Raw genomic sequence first — 19308 nt, 5'->3', positions numbered from 1 at the left:
AGGGAAAGGGAAAGTCTTGTAATGTGCAGCACACAGCTCTTGTGCCCGCAGTGTTTTGCATGTTCATTCTGTGTGGATGTAGCCTGCCATAGCACAGCCAGCTCTTCTAGGAGAAACTCTTGGGTCGTTTTGGAAAGAAAATACACTCACCATTTGTCTTCTGAGCTCCTCCGTTTGAATCACAGGTTGATGAGGAGGAATGGTGCTCAATTTCCACCCTCGACTTTCTGTCTGTTAGTGGCTTAGGTTAAGGAATTTTGTGTGGAGCATCATGCCTGATAAAATCCAGGTGCCAGGTCTGCTGAGGGCTGTGGGCACTCCTTTACTCCTTTCCTCAGTGACCTGGAGATGTTGCTTTTCAGTGCAAACCTAGAGGTGCTTTTGGTGCAAGTTCCTCTTGAGTCTGCTGCAGTGATGATTGCTCAAACTCCTTGACATCTATTCCTGCACCAAGATGAGTAAAAGTGATGTTCATGAATGCTGGCAACAAATGAGAACAGTTCCTAAGCTGCTTATATGTCTGTTCTCTCTCATCTTTAACAGCATGCTAAAAAAGAAAATCTATAATCTTATCAGGAGTCTTGAAAATCCTTTGTCAGTTCTTAATCATAACAAAGCTGAAACCACATGGGATTTCCTGGTAGTTTGTCCAACCACCTGGATCCCTGCTTTCCTGTAGCCCACAGAAACATTCAAATTCTGCTTGTTTTGTGGTTTGTTTGTTGTTTTTTTTCCCTCACATGATCTGAAGCCAATGGGCTTTCAAAGTGCAACGTTTTTCACATGAAGTTCTGTTCTCTGTCTGATGGTTGTTTAGACCCAGGCAGTTTGGCCCTTGGATGTTCTTTTTTACTTCTTTTGCTTACTTAAATTTTACTTACTAAAAGCAACTTGATATTAGTACCAGCCAGAAACACTTCTCTCTTTTCACCTGGTTTGACTTGCCAGCAAGCTTGGCAGGGCTGGTGTCCCACAGAGGGAAGGGGCACGCAAGTAAGGTGATACATCTGGGTTTGTAGCCGAGACCATTGTACCTCACCTTGTACACAGCCTGGTTGTTAATAGGCAGTAAGAGTGGTGCTGGTTCTCAGCAGCGTTTTGTTTCCCTCTGTATTGACTGGTTTGATATTTCTTTGGTGTTTTATTGGGTGAAGATTTTCAGTAAAACAAGTAACTGTTTGCTGTTACAAATTAAGGTGTTGGTCCTTACTGATCATTTTGCTAAGGAAGAGAAGCTAAGTGATGTTTTTTTACCGGTATCTTTCAGTTCTTGCAATAGCAGGTTCTTTTCACAGCAGAGTTCTCTTAATTAATTTTTTCTTTCTTTAGCCTTTCTTTCCTCAGCACAAAGGAAATAACAGATGAAACTGCATTTGCTTTTGATACTGACACTTAAAAATGGTGCATTTGTTTCTTCATTTCCATGTTGCAGTAGCTGTAGTGATGAGTCTCAAACATATAACTCTTACCTGGTAGTACACGTAACAGCAGAGGGAGCTTTTGACTGTTGTAAAACAAAAAGCCCACAAACCACAGCCTGTGTTCTGTTGTCCCTGTGAGAGACACTTGTCACTTCTGTCTGTCCTGTAGTAGATGCCCTTTTCTTACCAATAAGAGCAGTTAAAAGTCTATCTCAGAAAAGCTATCTTGCCTTTTCATTTAACAGGAGTAAGATTTTATCCATACCAAAAAATGTGCTTTCAGGATTTTTAAAATCTCACAAAGATAGAGGAAAATGTGGCTGAAAACCAGTGTGGTTTGGTGTTCAGCTCAGTGCTGTGGCAGAGGAGGAAGAATTACCTGGTGTGTAAAATAGCTACTCTTGGTTTAAAAAACTAGTATGTAAACACTGTTGTACCTACTTGCACTTTCAGATCAGACATACTTAGTGCCATGTTTTACCAAACAAATAGTGATTTTTTCCACGTTCTAGATGTTTCTGTTAAATTGAATTCATGCAAAAGTTTTTTTCCTGGTTTATTTCCTCATCAGGTCATTTGGGGTAGTTTTGTGGGAGCTGCTTACAGGAGAGATTCCCTACAAGGATGTGGACTCTTCGGCCATCATTTGGGGAGTGGGCAGTAACAGCCTGCACCTTCCTGTCCCTTCCACCTGCCCAGATGGCTTCAAAATCCTCATGAAGCAGACCTGGTAAGAGCCTGAACCCCGCACAGACCTAGGGCTGGCTCCCAGCTCTTGCCAGACTTTCAGTAAAATCAGTGAAACCAGAGTCAGAGTGGGAGTGTTGAGCCCAGAGCAGAGGGCTCTTAAATGCGCTCACACTTGTCAAGAGAGCAGTTAAGTTTTAACATTTTGGATTCTGCTTCCTTGTGGCAACAGGCCTGGGCCTCAGAAGAGCATTTGGAGCTTAGAGGAAGTAGGAAGAGACCTATCTGGTTTGCTGAGTGGATGAGGCAGGGGAGGGAGTGGGCAGACACTGTTGAGGTGGGCTACTGAGGAGGGGGAAGGAGTTGAACAAGAGAAAAGTGGGGGAGCAGAGCTTGATGGGAGCCCCAGCAGGGTGACAGTAACCCATGAGAATTTTTTATGCTGAAACCCTCTTAAGTTGCTGGCTTTTGAACTGGACAAAGAAAAATTTGAGATTTCTGTATGAGACCAGGATTTTACAGATGTAGATATGGAAAATGCTTTCAGTTTCTTCCACATGCCAGATTACAGTTGAATTATTTGTCTTGCATTATGCATTAATCCTTCAAGTCTGTAATTGCATCTCGACACAGTGTCAGTGGTTTTCCAGCATTTTCCCACTCCGTGAGTTTTACCAGCCATCCTCCCAATGGCACAAAGGGGAAAACAGGCCAGAGCATCTATGGACCCTATGAAGGAGGATATGCTTACCCCCATGACCCCGAGCTGCAGCAGGTCGTGGTGTCGCAGTATCTGCACTGGGACGTGCTCTGCCTGGCTGTGCTTCTATGCATAGCTGCAAAAGGCAGGAGGCAGTTTGTGCAGCTCTGAACAGTGAGTCCAGGCGTACACTTGTATCCCCACCTAGTGGAAGTAGGTGGTTTGGAGAGGAGAGGTGGCTGAAGAAGCTGTTTCTTGTCCCAAGCACTGCATCCATACAGCCAGTCTGCAGGGTCCAGTGCTGAAGCTTGAGTGCTGGTCTCTTTTCTTAAAGCTGGAAATGGTTTTGTCCTTGAATGTGATCTTACAGAAATATTCAATGCATTACAATACTGTGTAGGCTCAGGCATGTACTGTATGGCTACATAGGTGTGTTTGGTGTTTCTAAATACCCTGTTTTGATGAATGTAAATTATCATTTCTACTAGATTGAGTATTCCCATTATTAAATTTGGAAGTTAATGGGGTAATGAACAGAGTTCTGTTTCTTCTTGACAAACAAATTAGGAACAGTTTCAGTTGGTATTTTGTTTTTCACTTTGTAATCACGTTTTCCTATTTTAAATGGTATTAATCTATTTTTTTTCCTTCAGAATAGCTCATCACAAACCAAAACCTGAATTCAAAACAACTCTAGCACAATAAACTCATATTCAGAAAAAGAGAAAACTAGAAAAGCTCTTTTGCTCTAATCTATCAGCTGTGTGGTTCAGAGAATATATTCTAGTGAGAAACCCTTTCAGAATGGTAGAAGCTAGCAGAGTTAACCCCATCTCATGTTTGGGTATTTGTCTGTTTTGTTCCAGGCAGAGCAAGCCCCGGAATCGTCCCTCCTTCCGGCAGACACTGATGCACCTGGATATCGCATCTGCTGACGTGCTGGCTACTCCTCAGGAAACCTATTTCAAATCACAGGTAACTGGATCTGATTTTGGAGGCTGCATTGAGTACAGCAAAAGTTCAGATCTGTGATTTCAGTTTGATTCCTGGGGAGAAACAAACTGATGGGCATTTTAAAATCTTCTATCCCAGCTTTCACAAATGGAGACATCTGCTGACTTTAGTTAGAAACTCAGTGTTGTCTCATTCACTTCTCCAAGACTCCTGACTTCAAATGTTCTGCTCCCAGCTGCTCTCCCAGTACTGTTGTACAGGAGAGCACGAGACTGCTGAGAGCAGAGCCACTGCATTTATAGTGAAGATGAGCAGGGCATCCCGTTGGGCAAAGAGCTGTTAAAGGCCAGTGAAGGGGCTCTGGGACTTTCAGGGGAAATGTGAAAGTATGTTCTTAAAGATTCTTTGAGTCCTACCCAGCGAGTTATTGTCTGTTCTCAAGGAGGGAATGAGAAGGAAACTTTGCCTCCAGTATAGAAGATCTATACAGTGCTGGGATGTGTGTGAGGAAGTGGGTGCATTTATTAAAGCCGCAAGAACTAAGGCTTCAAGAGGCCAGTGGAGTTGGTATCACCCTAGTGACAGTCATCGTTGTCATGAATATAGCTTTCCAAATTATAGGCCTTTCTGTTTACTTTAATTGGCAAAAGGGAAGAAAATATTGTCTTAAGATGGAAAGAGCTTTAGGAATTTTTATGTTTTAAATGATCTCATTAGAGCACAGAATTGGAAATACCATTTGAAAATACTGAAACTAATTTGAGTAACAAACTATTGTTACCCAAAATAATTCAGCCAATGGAAACACATTTTCAACCCAAACCTGTTATTTTCTGCAGACATAAAGAATGTTGCCCAAGAGTTTTTCTTTGGTGCAACAAGGCATCCCAGTTATTTGTAAATACCTGAAAGTAAATTGCTTCCCTAGGCTGAATGGAGAGAAGAAGTGAAGAAACATTTTGAGAAAATTAAAAGTGAAGGAACTTGTATCCACCGGCTAGATGAAGAATTGATTCGTCGTCGAAGGGAAGAGCTGAGGTGTGTTGACATTCTTTTGTTTACTGCTCACTTTGAATTAGTTATTTCCAGGGAAGCAAACATGCTCCCAGAACACTGGGAGCGAGTGCACCAACAGCCCAATGAAAGTGATTTTGAACATTGGAACAACTTAACAATGGAAGCAGAATGTTTATTTAAGAAAGGAAACTCTTATCTGCTGTGATACAAATTTGTAAATATAGTTATGACAGAGAAACATAAAGCACCAAGTAGCAATTCTGTATCAAAGCTGAGAAACCAAAGGAAGCCTTGTTCAGCCACTTTGCTGTAGTAGTTGATCAATGTTCCCAAGCTGTAGGGAGCTTTTGATGGGTTGCATCTTTCAGCTGTGGTTCAAGATGTCTTCTGCAACTATGGTGTGGCTGGAGGAGCATATTGCTTTGTATGAAATAAAAACAGATTACTTCTTTCCCTGTTTCTTTAGAAGCTGACTTAGCCTCTTCTCTGTGCAAAAAGGATGATTTGGGCTTGTCCAAAGGGTTCGTGGATGCATGTGAGATATTTGCAGCTTCTCTAGTGAGAAGCGTTGCTGCTCTTTTAAGACTGTTAAACACTTGCTAAATCATATCATGATTCATTGCTGTATCAAGCTCTTAATTGTCATTCACTGTTAGCTCTGTCTGGGGTTCAGTGCAATACAACCGGCAAATTTGACTTTTAGAAAGCCTTTTCCTAAAGCATCTGCACTTTTCCTTATTCTCCTTTCTTGGTCCAGGGACATCAGACTGTGGAATAATAACTCTTCTGGTTTTTCAGACATGCTTTGGATATCCGCGAACACTATGAGAGGAAGCTGGAGCGAGCCAATAACTTATACATGGAGCTCAGTGCTATTATGCTGCAGCTGGAGGTCCGTGAGAAGGAGCTCATAAAGTACGTGTCTCTGGGAATAACAGCATGCCGTGCACGTGCCAATATGCATACAGGAGAAAAACCACCAATCCTTCATTTCTAAACTGCATAGTGGTACTTGTAGATTTAGTGTCCCCTGACAAACTTATAGGGTAAAAAAAGAGCTGGCAAGCAGAGAGTGGCCCTTTCAGAGCAGATTACTACAGACAACTTCGTGCACATATCTTTACCCAGTGTTTACGGACTGGGAGAAATGCACCTTTCCCATTTGATGTTAGCATCCTTTGGCCCCTTTGTAAAGAGAAAAGCAGTGCTGTTTCTGGACTGCGTGTCAAGGTTCCGTTCCAACTGCCTGATCTCTGCAGAGTGAATTTAGAAAATGACTGTGTCCTTTCCCAGAACAGGATGATGTGTTGCACCCAGCCGTAGCTGAAAAGTAGGCACGCAGTGTGCTCACAGTGGAGCTGTGTTTCTGTCCAGCAGGAGCTGCAGTTGGATAAAGAGAGAACTGATCTGGTTCTTGGTTTTCCTCAATATTTCAGGAGGGAACAAGCAGTGGAAAAGAAATACCCTGGGACTTACAAACGCCACCCAGTCAGACCAATAATCCACCCCAATACAGTGGAGAAGCTGATGAAGAGGAAAGGGGTCTCCCATAAACCAGGCAGCCAGACTAAACGGTAAGAAGTGACAACCTAGTTCTGTGCCAGGAACCAGCGGTAGATCCCCACTGAGATGAGCAAGCAGCATGCTTCCCTTTGACTCTGATGGCAATGCAGGACAGGCCAAAGGGTTGTTCACTCTTGGGCCTGGTCTGACCCTCAGAACCACAATTGCTTAGTCTTAAAGTAAAAGGGATTAATCCTGCAATCCCTTCTACCTGGGCAGCTCTCTGGAACTGTTTGGTCCATATGAAATTTTTCCACAGATGATGGTGCATTGACAGGAGGTACCTAATGTGTTGTCTTGAATTTCTCTCTGTCCAAGCAAAGAGCAGTTAGATCATCCTTGACTGGAGTGGTAATAAACAGGGTGAGGGATTATGGAAATCAGCCAGTCCTCGGGGTGGATGGATTCATTGTTGAGGTATTAAAATGGGGTTTGAGATTTGGGATTTCACGCTGTCCTTTCAGCTATTTCTCTTCTGCATGACTTTCAGAAAGTGAATTTTTGTTTTAGAGGAGTTACCTATTTTACTCTTCCATTTTCTGGGATTTCCAGAATTTAGAATGTCATGATTAACAGTGAATAATCACTTCTGAATTAATATCCACATGTGCTTCTAAAATCAGCAGGCTGATAACTATCAGCAGATTGGGACCCTATTGTGCTGAGCGTTGTATATGCACATAGTAAGAGACATGCCCTACACCAAGGTCTTAAGAGAGAGCTATCCTGGGAGCAGAACATCAAAGTAAGAGCAGAAAAAGGAGAGTATGTGGCAGATAATGGAAAAAGCAGCAAGAAAGAAGTGTAGAGCATGATGGGCTGAACAGAAAGGACATTGAGTGGAGAGAATCAAAGGGAACTAAATGTAGAAGCCAAACAGCTTAAGGGCAGGGAAGTCTGTAGATTTTGGAAAGCAGAGTGCTTATGGCTACAGCTGCCTCTTCATCCTGGCTCTGAGCTGGTGTCATTTCTTTGTGGTTGAATGTGTAACTTCTGCTGACTGTCTCTCAGGCCAGACCTACTGAAGTCAGAGGGCATACCCAGTGCAGAAGCAGCATCCAATGGCTCACCAGTCTCAGGAAGTCCCAAAATGTCAACTCTGAGTGGCAAAAGCCGTTACCGCAGTAAGCCACGTCACCGCCGAGGGAACAGCAAAGGCAGCTACAATGATTTTGCAGGGATCTTGAAAAACCAGCCAGTGCAAGATGATGCACCCCCACCTCCACCTCATAATCATTCTCATCATCCCGGCCTACCACAGCAACATGGCCACAGCCATCCCCATGGCCATCACTCACGGCTTCATGCCCATGGACAAGATATTGCCAACTGTGCAAACAACCTAAGGTACTTTGGTCCTGCAGCAGCACTGCGGAGTCCTCTTAGTAACCACGCGCAAAGGCGGATGTCTGGTTCCAGCCCTGATCTCATCTCTGCTGCCATGGAAGCAGATTGCCGAAGGAATCTGGAGAGCAAAGAAAGCAAAGCTGATCACTGGGAGTGTTGCAGCACAGATCCGTATAATTCCTGTCTTCAGTGCAGGGAAGAGGACAGTGGTCAGGTACAGATGTCATCTGTTGAAACAGGCATAAACCATTCTCAGTCTCCAACATCTGTTTCCCTGTATGAAAATGCGCAGTTCATCGAGAAGATGGAGGAAGAGGGCTTCAGCAACTCCAAGTCAGCATCGTCCCTAGGCACTCCACAGCACATGGCCTCCTCAGTGCTACCTTGCAAAGCAAGAGCCCTTCAAAAGGTAAGGACAACGCATAATGATTTGAAAAAAACAAGGCTTGCTCTTCTTTTGGTGGAGAGGAAAAGGTGTGTAGCATAGGTTAGTGTCTGGATGTGGGAACGTAGCAAAGTCATGTTTCCCATGCACATAGCCGTAAAGTCACATGTGCAAATTTATCTTAAAGAAATTATACCCATCTGAACTTTGCTTTGTGATCTGGACATACTTTTAAAGTGAATTTTATTGAGGAGTGCTGTAGGCATATTGGAGCATGCTGCTAGTAATGAGGCTTGTCAAGTGTGGTTTCGATAGGTCCTAGTTCTGCTACTTGCAATTCACCCAGTTTTTGTTTGAGCTGAAACTAGATCTACTGAATTTTTGTTGTGGAAACAATCTCAAAATGTTTTCAAGCCTTTCTCAAAACAAAGGAAGGGGTAAATGCATCCTTCTGGTGATGTTAAATATCACGTACCAGTTGCATTAAGAACCTGTAGTGCTGCTGTACAGAAGAAATTCAACATTTGCCATGGTCTTGGGGACATGCCTTTTGCTGTACCTGCCAGAAACTGTCCCCTTTGACTAAGCATCTGTTCTTATGTATTTTGTGAAAGTCAAAAAGATGTTACAGCACAGTTGCACATTCCTTCTTCATTTCTCCTGCTTCCATCCAGATGGTGAGAGAAGTAGGAACCAGTCTGAGTGGAGTTCAAAGAGCAGGAAAACTGGGCCTGGGTGGAAAAGTGAAGGAAAAGAGGATGAGTACCATACCAAGAGTGTGGTTCAGGCCCAGAATGAAGGGAGGAGGAGGACCTTGTCTTATAAAGGGATGGGATGAGATGTAGAGGCTGAGTCTGAACCAGGGGTTGGCAGGTTGGATAGGATAGGAGGCTGTAAAAACCAAGAATGCAGGGGGTGGATTTGGATGAGAAAAGGAGAATAAAAGGCTCTGTGCTCACTGAAGTAGAAATGAGGACAAAACTCAAGTTTTCCTAGTTGGTGAAACCCACCAGCAAACTCTGTGTCATCCCCCATCCTGCTCTATGATGGGCTCACGTAGAAGTGGGTTGACGTTGTAAAGCCAAGAATGCCAGATCAGCTCAATAATTTATGTGGATTTCAGTTTGATAGTAATTACTTGATTTCCTTCTCTAAAAATCTGGAACGTTATGTACTCATTGCCTGCTAAAGTACTCCGGTGTATTTCAAAGTCAATCGCTCCAAATTCAGAAATGGCAGCATTATAAGACTGCCTGAAATAGTCTCCTGGTAAGATGTCTGAGTTAGTGTTCATTGGTACACAGGTTATTTTCTTGTCTGGATTTTTGCAGCCCATTGACACAAGGGGCAACCGTGTAGTTGTGTGTTTGTTCTTTCACAAATGTGACACCATTCTTGTTCTTGTTTTCTGCCAGAGCGGTGACGACTCTTCAGAAGAGGAAGAGGGTGAAGTAGACAGCGAAGTGGAGTTTCCTCGTAGACAAAGGTAAAATATGAATTCACTCTAATCTCTTTTTGATGGGACAGAACTCAGGAGGACAACTGTCACAGCAACTGCACACCAGCATTGAAACTGTGGAAGGTGCTGGCATAGGAACAGATTCACATTCAGTGCATCTCACCTGCCCTTGGCTGATCCTTCGTGTTCACTCACTGTTTTCTGCCTGTTCGGAGATGTTACCTCCAGCACAGCTTTTCTGCTGCATGCTGTTTGTAGCACGACTTAATGATACTTGATTACGTTATTGAGCCTATAAAAATAAGCTGCTGCATCTGTTTCACCAGAATCAGACTTACTGGATGTTGGGACCCTTTGTGGACTCTTTTGAATGTCGTTTATTAACTGTTGCTGCAGTGGGGCTGAGTCCAGCATTTTCATAGTTGAATTCAGCTAGTATTGAAGAGATGGCAACACAGCAGATTAAATTGGATGGTGTTGCCTGTAAAGTAAGAGACTTGAAGGGGTGTTTCTATATTTAATATATGTAGTATTGGGGTTTATTATCCTGTGCTGGGGAAACAAATAATGGAATTGGTGTGATAGCTTTATGAAAGCAGGTGCTTGAAGTGTAGAAGTGATCCAGTGGTCAAACATGTTAAGGGTTGTTAGGAAAGGAGCCGAGAAGAAAATAAAAACTTGGCTGCTCTTGTATACATCCATGGCACGCCTACAGCTTGAATCCTAAATGCTACCTCCATTGCCCCAGCTCAAAGACCATGGTAAAATTTGAAAAGGTGTTGAGAAGTGTGACAGGAATCGTTAGGGATGGTTTCTGTAGAAGAATAGATTAAATCCATGTCTAGCAGGAGGAGAGGTGATACTGAAGGTGCATGAAATTGTAATTTATGTGGAGAAAAGAGACAAAGAATGATTCCTTTCATTCATGTTAGAGACACGTAGTGAAGCAAATGGGGTTTAAAATGAACAAAAGGAAGTGCTTTTTCCATCCAAAACATTTTTCAGACGTGGCGCTCATTTTCAAGACAGGCTGTGGAAATCAAAACATAAACAAATCATAAGTGTTAGATTTATGGAGTAGAGATCTGTCAGTGGCTGTTAAGCACTGCCACCCAGGTTTGATCTTCAGCTCAGAAGTCTGATCTGCTGAAGGTGCAAACCAGGAAGATAAGCCAGGAGAAAGCAGGCACAACCTGTTCTCAAGCTTTTCCCACGTTATTTCTGCCTGCCTAGGGTTGGAGATGGAACGCTGGTCTAGAGTTTTGTGACTCATAATTTCCTCGTGTGTGTGATTGTTGTTCCTCCTGTGATTTACTAACTGAGAAGACAAATTCCCTTTCCTGATTTCAGTGTGATGATGACCTGTTGTGGGTCTCCTGGCACGTTCACTCAACTGGTATTTTGTACTATTACTGCTGAATCCTGGCCTGAGGTGGCTTCCACATTCAAGTAACCATGAGCTTTTGTTTTGAGCACACATACCTAAATTCTAGCCTGGTGGTTGGAATTGCTGCCAGCTGAATTGGCTTGAACCTTACAGTATGGCCTTTCCTTGGGGAAAAAAGGCTGTTAAAAGCAGAATATGCTCCAGGGTAGATTACCTAGTATGAACATATAGCAGACATTTACTATATGAACATACAGCAAATAAGACCAGATGAATTTAAAGATGTAGATCTTAAATTAAATCATACAAAAGGTGGTAGATTTCCATAGCTCCAAGATGGGGAAGGCAGCCCAATACTTTGCAGAGCTCTTGCTGTCAGCCTTGCAGATCAGCTATGACTCAGCTGGAGATGTGTTCCTAGGATGGGAAGAGGCTCTTGGAAAGTCTTTTCTAGGGAGAGGACCTGTTTTGCTCAGATGTTTTTTTGAAGGATCAAGCCCAGTGTGGAGAAGCAGTCAGACACTAATGTGTGCACTGTTCCTGAGTGGTATCTGCTGGAGAGAGCAGGACTGAGCGGCCTGGGCTGTCTGTTACAGTGAGCGAGCCCTGTGCTGCTTGTGCTGAAGATGCTGGTTAAAAGAACAGGTGCCAAAATCTGCTCTGCATTGCTTGCAGCAGAAAGGAAGATGAGGGGTTTGCTGGGGGAGCCTGTGTAAGGCTGTAGCAGCCACTCTGCATTCACCACTCTACTGATGTTGTGAGGGTTTTGATTATGATGTATGTCTTAAAAGAAAGCTGCCTTGCACCCTTGCTATGTGACAGAAACATGAGTTCCTTGTGCTTGAACTGCAACGCTGTGCTGGCTCACCAGCTCATTCTTACTGTGCTCAGTGAGAGCACACATGGAAACCTGTCCACTGAGGAGCCGTAACTTTTCTAGTTAGCAGGGGCTCCTGGGGACAGGCTCACCCAGGGCTGAGTGGGCACCAAGACTGGGGTCTGTCGAGGCCCCCAGTTGTAGTCACGTAGCCAAACACAGCAGCCAGAAAATTGCTGTTCCTCAGCAGTCAGAGGCATTGGGATACAAGTCGATCTATTCTCCTGGTTTGCAGACCTCACCGCTGCATTAGTAGCTGCCAGTCCTACTCAACCTTCAGCTCGGAGAACTTCTCTGTGTCAGATGGAGAGGAGGGGAACACAAGCGATCATTCAAACAGCCCGGATGAGCTGGCCACCAAGCTGGAAGATGAGCTGGCTGAAAAGCTGGAGGATATGTTGTCCCAGACTCCAGAGATCCCCATTGAAATCTCCACCCAGTCTGATGGGCTTTCAGACAAAGAGTGCGCTGTGCGGAGAGTCAAGACTCAGATGTCTCTGGGCAAACTTTGTGCAGATGAACACAGCTGTGAGGTGAGTTGCAAGTTCAGCAACCCCCTTTTTTCTTGTAATTGAGTTAAAAGAAAAGATGTTATGAAAAGGGATGCAGGGGCCAGGGAGTTGGATGACTGCCTAAGAAATGCTGTGGTTGAGGTACTGCAGCAAAGCAGCTGCTGAAATACCCAGTCTTTCTCGTACTTGGCCAGCTGAGAAGAGGGGAAGGTAGCTCAAACAAAGCTGAACATCATTTGCTGGTCAAGATGAGTGTGGTATTGGGAGGCCATTGGATTTGCAGTTGCATTAAGTGGGATAAAAAGTAGCACATCAAGTAGATAATGAAACAGAAGGGATATAAACTGCCTGCCTCAAACTTAGCCATTGGCAGCCTTGCTGATGAAGTTAGAATGATTTTCTTCCTTTTACTGTCTTTTGAGTGTCTGGGAGAGGTAGGACAGAGTCTGCTTTACCATCTTCTCATAGCTGTGTTTAGTGGTGCTTTGACCAGATATTTTTTTGCTGTCCCCTCGTTAAGGGGAGACAAGTGACCTTTAGTAGGGTGCTTGTGTGTTGTTGTTATCTCCTGTGTTATCTCCTTGCTGTCTTTCTCTGATGGTGGTGACCTTTGCCTGTCTGCTGATGCAGACTGGGGTGGTGTGGTTTATCCACAGTGCAGAAATGTTGCTCACGTCTTCTCCTTTTCTTTTTGCTTTGCAGAACCCAGCACAGTTTGGAGAATCAGATTGTGACTCTTCTGAAGGGGAGTGTTCTGATGCCACGGTCAGGACCAATAAGCCCTGCAGCTCTGCTACTTGGTAATACAGATGTCCCCCAAAGTTTCCTGATACCGGCATTTTGATTTCCCTGAGATTCCACTTCATTCCCCTTCATCACACTTTCCAGGAAGAGAAGATGCTTCTCCTTCCCACCCCAGGAGTGATTTGCAATAACCTGAATCTCTGGAAAATGTCCAAATGAAATTAATTCTCTTTGAGCATTTCAATCAAGAATGGCAGGGATGTATTTTATTGAATAATCTAGTTACTGTAACATGGATATTTATTTTTTTGACATTTTAACACTTTTTACTGTAAAGAGTGGATTGTATTTATAGACACACAGACTTGTTGCAAAAAAAAAAATGTTCAGAAAGCAAGCACATTACAGAGAAACATCCTGGGAGTCCTGCCTGGACAGCTTTGTGTACACATGCAGGGCATTCTCTTGCTGCTTTCACAGGGGACCAGGCCTCGTGGCCCTGAAGATTGGAGGACAGATGGAGAAAATGAAACCACTCAGTCTTATCAAATGAGGAAGTATCAAAAGACCTTACTATAGGGTAACCTGTGAACAAAGCGTATTCAGTATAACCAGCTGGGTCACTTTTAATCAGAAGGTGGACACGTTCCTGGAGAAAATTGGTACCGAGGTGCTAACATCCAGGGTCTTCTGAGTCGATACATCCCCAGGAATGTAATAGTGGGTTTTATTTTAAGGATTTTTAGTTTCTTTTTTTAATCAGCATTTTGTTGTGAGATCCTGCAAATGTATTCTAACCTCGTCCTCTCGAGAATTGGTATAAGAGCACTTGTTAACATCGTCCTTGCTTCACTCTGGCAGTGTCGATCTCCAGTTGAGCGGGGAAACCTCTTTCAGATGCAGTGTGCCATTTCCCAGTTTACTTCCTCCTCTTACCTCCTGTCTGTTTCAGTCAGTCAAAGAAACCAATCAAATCAGTGTTTGGAAAAGTTAGAACTTGCAAACCCTGGAAAGCACATTCTGCAGAGCCTGAGCACTCTTCTGGGGAGGAAACCGGAGACGCCTGCACTGGACTTGGAGAAGCAGTCTCTCACCTTCAACAGCATCAAAAACCAGCAGAGAGCTGTGTGTTGAGGGGGAAGACTGGGAAACACTGGCCTAGATAAGAGCATCAGCCCTGCTCTGTCTTGTTATTCACTGTACGTTTTTGAAAGCATTAACAGCTGCCTGCCCTTCATGTCAGGCTTTGTGCAAAACAGGTTGCACAGGGAATCTTGATGGTGCCTGTGGCACAGCTGTGTCTCAGGTGTACCCTGAGGCCTCTTTCTCCTTCAAGCTGAAACTCTGCAGGTGAAAGTGAGGACAGTACTGGCATGTGACAGGCCGAGGCATTGGCAGATAAGAAAAATTTGTTTTTTGATAGAACTCATAGTGCCTTCCCTTCAAACACTACTCTTCTAAATCAATATTTAAAGAGAACAAAATGATAGAGCACGTTTCCTCCCCCCTCCGACCTTAGTTGATATCCCCCTGCAAGAGCTTTCACTCTGATCTTCCTAGAGTGGTGGCTGGCCTGGCTGTGCCATGCACGCGTGGTGCATGGCCATTTGGTTGGGTGCTGCTCTGCAGACTGGCACACCAGCCTGAGGTGAACGGCAGGAATGGACCATGGACAGGTACTTCTGTTGCTTTGTTTGTTTACATTTTATGTTAAAATATTGGTTTGAATTTAACTGGTAATTTATAGCCTCATGGCACAATGAAGGAAAATATCTTACTTATACAGAGAGCAGTATTGTATGAGTTAAATTATCCCATATTTTAAAATTTTTGTAGCTGGACTACACACAGATTTTAAGTTATGATGTTATTTTATTATTTATTATAATTTCTGTAGATCAGAAGGTTGGCTTCACCACTAGCACAATTGTAATCTGTTTGTGTGTTGTTACCTTCTCCCTGGGTGCTGGGGGGATGGGAGCAGAGCTGGTCTCAGCAGCTGTCAGTAGTTGCTGCCTCTTGTGATTTCCAAGGATGCTGTTATATCGGGGCAGAGAACCTGTCGAGGCTGGTCTGAGAGGGATGGATGCAGTCAGCCCCGAGGGCCCTGTGATATTCCTCGTGGTTGATGCTGCAATTTGCTTGTGTTGCCAGTAGAGATGGTCGCCCCTGAGCTGGTGGGGAATAGTGATCAGGGAGTGAGTGGCTTCTGAATTGCTCACAAAGTGAATAACCGTCACAAGATCCCTTGGCAAGAGCATCCAAAGTGACAAGCAGAGAGGAGGACAGCAGCAGCAGGAGGTGGCAGGGCCAGAGATGACTTTGCTGTTCTGGTGTGGAAGAGGTTTCGATGTAGAAGAGGTGGTACGGGTGCTTACTCAGGAGGCTGGAGGCCAGAGTGCAGGAATTTAACACTGTGTGCACCTCACATATACACAACTATAGCATAAAGAGAGGTTGAGAAGGACCATCACATGTCCCCCCCAGCAGAGGATGCCAGGTCCTACGCCCCTGGAGAGACTCTGCTGTTTGTTCTGGCAGGCTTCCTGAGCTCCCGCAGGCAGGGAGCTGGGTTCAGCCTAGTCCAGGGTCCTGTGGTGCCCACTGTGTGTGGTGTCCTAGGGCACCCATAGCACAGCTGCCTCCAGCTCCAGCCTGTCCGAGTCTCCATCCAGGGACTTGTGGTGATCCAGTCCCTAACAAAAAGATCCCAGAGGGGTTTTGGTACCTGTGGCCTCTGCTTAGAGCTCCTCTGCCATGTGAAGCTCCTCTGGGCTTGCAGAGAGGTAGAGAAGCTTTGATGTGTGGGTGTGGGCTTTTGGGGACCCTTCTGGGCCAGCGGGTGTGTGCTGATTCCTCCCCGTCCTTGCCCAGGGACACGCTGGCCCATTTTGCAGCCTGGAAAAGCAGAGCTAAACCCTTCAGGTTGTCTGCTGCCACACTTAGCTCTAGTTTCTTTGCACTGTTAAGGTCTAGTGTCGCTCCTCAGAACTGCTGCCTACTATGCAGCATCCCTCTGGGCCTGCCACTAGGGCTGCCCCCCCTTGCCTACACGCGTAACCCTGTACCTGTGGAGATGCCATCCCGGCCTCTGATGGTTGCTGTCAGTTCTGCAGGGGATTACAGAGGCATTTTCCTTAGTGAAACCTACCCAGAGTTGCACATGGATGTGATCTCCACATTACTGTACAGGCACCTCTGCTGCCGTTCCTCGCACTTTCTCTCCTAGCAGGGTGTGAGGCTGACAGAGGCCTGCTTCCTCCTCCCAGTAACACCGCATTTGCAAGACAGAAATAAACTATGGGTTCCCTTTTCAGCATCCCAGCTACCCTGATCCAGTTCTCATGGCTGCTGACAGCTCCTGAACACTAGCCTAGATTTTCTCCCAGAGCTGAATGTTGCCTTCCCCACTGTCGTGTTAAGTAACCATTTCATCTTGGCCCTGTCCAGTAGTGTTCATCTCTCCCCTCCCCGCTCTGCGGATTCCTGATACAAACTTGATTTTTTTTGTATTGAACAGTGTACAGTGATGGAAACAAGAATGACTATCAAAGCAAACAATGCATGGAATAAAAAGCCAGTGTACTTCAATACTTCTCAGGCTGGTCTGGTGATCTGGGAATGGTTTCTTATGCGCTTTGGGATGTCATGAAGCCTTTTAATAACAAACATGGTGTTTGTAAGCAGCTTGTAGTTTTCTGTCTCTGAACACATGCAACCTACCAAGCACCCAGGCATCCCTGAGTGTTGGCCTTTGCTTCTGTCAGGTAAGTGATTTTGCAATGTGAGCTGGGGGATTGAATCTGCAACCACGACTTCTCACCCTGGGAACCTTGCTCTCCCACTCAGTTCCAGCCCTGCTGGTGGGGAAGGTGCTAAAATGGATGAAGCGTTCACTCTGTCAGCTTCTCAACTGCTCTGGGGTCCCCCATCTGTCCTCTTCCATGCCAGAAAATTTACTTTATTTTCCAGGTGGAGAGAAAACTCAGAGAGAGTAGACCAAGGAGGTGCAAATACCAAAAACCAAGGAACATCATGTCATCCCTGCAGGCTACTGTTCTCCAGCAACCGGGACAGAGCCTACCTGCTTATCTAGAAACCTAGTTATACATGAGCCAATGTGTAGGTTTAAATGTGCTCCTCAAGTACAAATAACTGTCAGCCAGGCACATCCGGTCCTGCCCCCCCCGCCCCCCCCCTAGTCTTTTTGGGGATGAACAGCCACTGACAGAGCTCAGAAACAAGCTCGTGTGTGGTGACATATGAATGATACATACAGGTACCTCCTAGCTGGCATGGTGTGCTTAATTAACATCTGAAAGATGGAGGAAGAGTCTTCTGCATCTGTGCAAGCTCTCCTACAGCAGACAAGCCTGTGGGTTGTAAGGGAGACTGGGGGGATTATGGTGCTTGGCCCCCATGTTCAGAGGCTGGGAGGCACTTAAGGGGTTATGATTTGCCTCCCTGACAGGATGCTAATACTCTTGATTTTTTTTTTTCCATGGCTAATACATTTGCAGTGGGCTGGCAACACCCCCAGGCACACTGGAGACACAGGCTGATTTGAAAGGAAACAAGCAAATTCACCGAAGTGTTCACAAAGCCCCTGTATAGTGCTCTCCGTGCAGATACATGCACAGTTAAACATTCATTAAAAGTAAGAATCTTACATCTCCTCTTAGCTGAGAAGAACAATTAAAAACTGCAATTGTCCTTGGTCCATGGTGGCACAAATCATGCAGAAGATAACCCACAGGGACAGAGACCTGCAGCTTTTGCAAGGCAGTCCCAAAAACCTGGGGCACCTGAGCCATCATGAGCTCTTTTTGCCATTGAGTAACTGAGCACACTTGTCTCCATCCAGCTTCAAGTGCTTCTTGCTGTATTTCTTGATGAGGGTCCCTGGTATCAATGCTGCCACAGCCATCGCAAGCAGTTTGAGCAGCGTGTCCCAGGAGAAAATGGCATCCAAAGAGGTGATTTGTGACAGAATGGCTCCTGTCTGCACACAGATGAAATTATATGGTGTAAGACCTGAAAGAATCAGGGGGAAAAAAAGCCTGTTACCACCCCTCCTATGTAAAATTAGCTTAAGTATGTCCTTGCCCAAGGCCAGGCAAAGGGGTCTGTGTTCAAAAAGGAAAGAACAGGGCGTGATTGAAAACTTTGCTGTGTTGGTGATACACATGTATTTGCAAAATGCCTCAAGAGTGGCACAAAGGTAAACAGTTAAATGGGGCAGAGTCACACCTATGACCCTGCTGTTCTGCCTTCCCCAGCTCAGCATGCTGCCCAAGGCAATGTCCCGCTGCCCCCTCAGATAGTCTCCCCAGGCCTTACCAATGAGAACAGAGAAGAAGAACTGGGACACAGGGATGTTTAAAATGGGAGCTGAGAGATTCAGAAACCAGTTTGGTGTCATGGGGAACAGCCTCAGGAACAACAAGAAGAAAAATAAGGAGCTCCTGTTCTCTTCTACCTGCCAAGAGAAACACTCCAAATGTATTTTTGCTCTGCAGACAGTAGTAACATCTGAATGGCGACAATACTAAAGTGAATGTAGGTTTTTTCCTAACATGCCACAACATAACATATGATGAAAGGCAGCAACTATGTATGTATGGGAGCCTAATGGGGAGCCAGCCTCTTCCATGCAAGTGGTGAAAATGGGATCTAACATGAATGAGAGGTTGGGAAGTCAACAGCAGCACCAGCTCTGACTGTACAATGTAGTGCAGGATGGGTGGAGGCAGTTCTGGAGCACAGGGGCTCCCAAATCAATCCCTCATCTTACTTTTTATTTTCCTTGGGATTTGGGATTTTCCATGCACCCCCTTTGCAAACAGGCTTGCTCCCAGGAGCTGGTGTCAGAGGAGACCCTTGACTGACCCGCGTTCATTTTTTCACTAAGTCAACCCAAAAGGCAGCCTGATGCAGGGGGCACACTAGGTGGCTGCAGAACCACGGCTGCTTACCTTTCTTTGCAGCAGAGCCACTTTCTCAGGGAAGTAGTGGACCAGGAACTGCTTTCCAAAGGCACCGGAGAGCAGGTAGCAGCAGGTTGCTCCCACGGATGTCAGGGCCGAGCACAGCACCAGCCCGGTCCATGGCCCAAAGAGTGCTCCAGCCAGGACATTCTGGGGGCACGACACCCCGTGAGAGCCCGGTGGGGCACGGCCACGTCCCCCCAGCCCTCACCTTCGGTCGCTCAGGGCCCCGACAGAGCCGTCACTCCCCCAGCCTCGCACCTTGCCC

General features: G+C 45.3%; 2 protein-coding genes across 2 annotated transcripts in view; one reads left to right on the top strand and one right to left on the bottom strand.

Annotated features, from left to right (window-relative positions):
- The window catches only part of MAP3K13 (mitogen-activated protein kinase kinase kinase 13), a 36408-nt gene extending 22971 nt beyond the window's left edge, over nucleotides 1-13437 (top strand). Inside the window, exons 6-14 of the mRNA XM_010192303.1 lie at nucleotides 1993-2151; nucleotides 3675-3783; nucleotides 4691-4800; nucleotides 5578-5694; nucleotides 6216-6353; nucleotides 7354-8098; nucleotides 9490-9560; nucleotides 12033-12330; nucleotides 13012-13437. Coding sequence (XP_010190605.1) covers nucleotides 1993-2151; nucleotides 3675-3783; nucleotides 4691-4800; nucleotides 5578-5694; nucleotides 6216-6353; nucleotides 7354-8098; nucleotides 9490-9560; nucleotides 12033-12330; nucleotides 13012-13113 — 1849 coding nt within the window. The 3' untranslated portion in view covers nucleotides 13114-13437. The remainder of the gene's footprint in view (nucleotides 1-1992; nucleotides 2152-3674; nucleotides 3784-4690; nucleotides 4801-5577; nucleotides 5695-6215; nucleotides 6354-7353; nucleotides 8099-9489; nucleotides 9561-12032; nucleotides 12331-13011) is intronic.
- Nucleotides 13438-17675: 4238 nt separating this feature from the next.
- Nucleotides 17676-19190, bottom strand: TMEM41A (transmembrane protein 41A; the record flags this gene model as incomplete). Its single annotated transcript, XM_010192304.1, has 3 exons — nucleotides 17676-18087; nucleotides 18394-18532; nucleotides 19029-19190. Coding segments are annotated over 3 exons (522 nt in total), but the record flags the coding sequence as incomplete, so codon positions are not given.
- Between the last annotated feature and the right edge of the window lie 118 nt (nucleotides 19191-19308).

This window comes from Mesitornis unicolor, unplaced genomic scaffold (assembly GCF_000695765.1).
Source record: "Mesitornis unicolor isolate BGI_N332 unplaced genomic scaffold, ASM69576v1 scaffold8359, whole genome shotgun sequence".
In the NCBI taxonomy this organism is placed as follows: domain Eukaryota; kingdom Metazoa; phylum Chordata; class Aves; order Mesitornithiformes; family Mesitornithidae; genus Mesitornis; species Mesitornis unicolor.
Note: the sequence above shows the minus strand (reverse complement) of the source record. Positions and strands in the feature narration are given on the sequence as shown.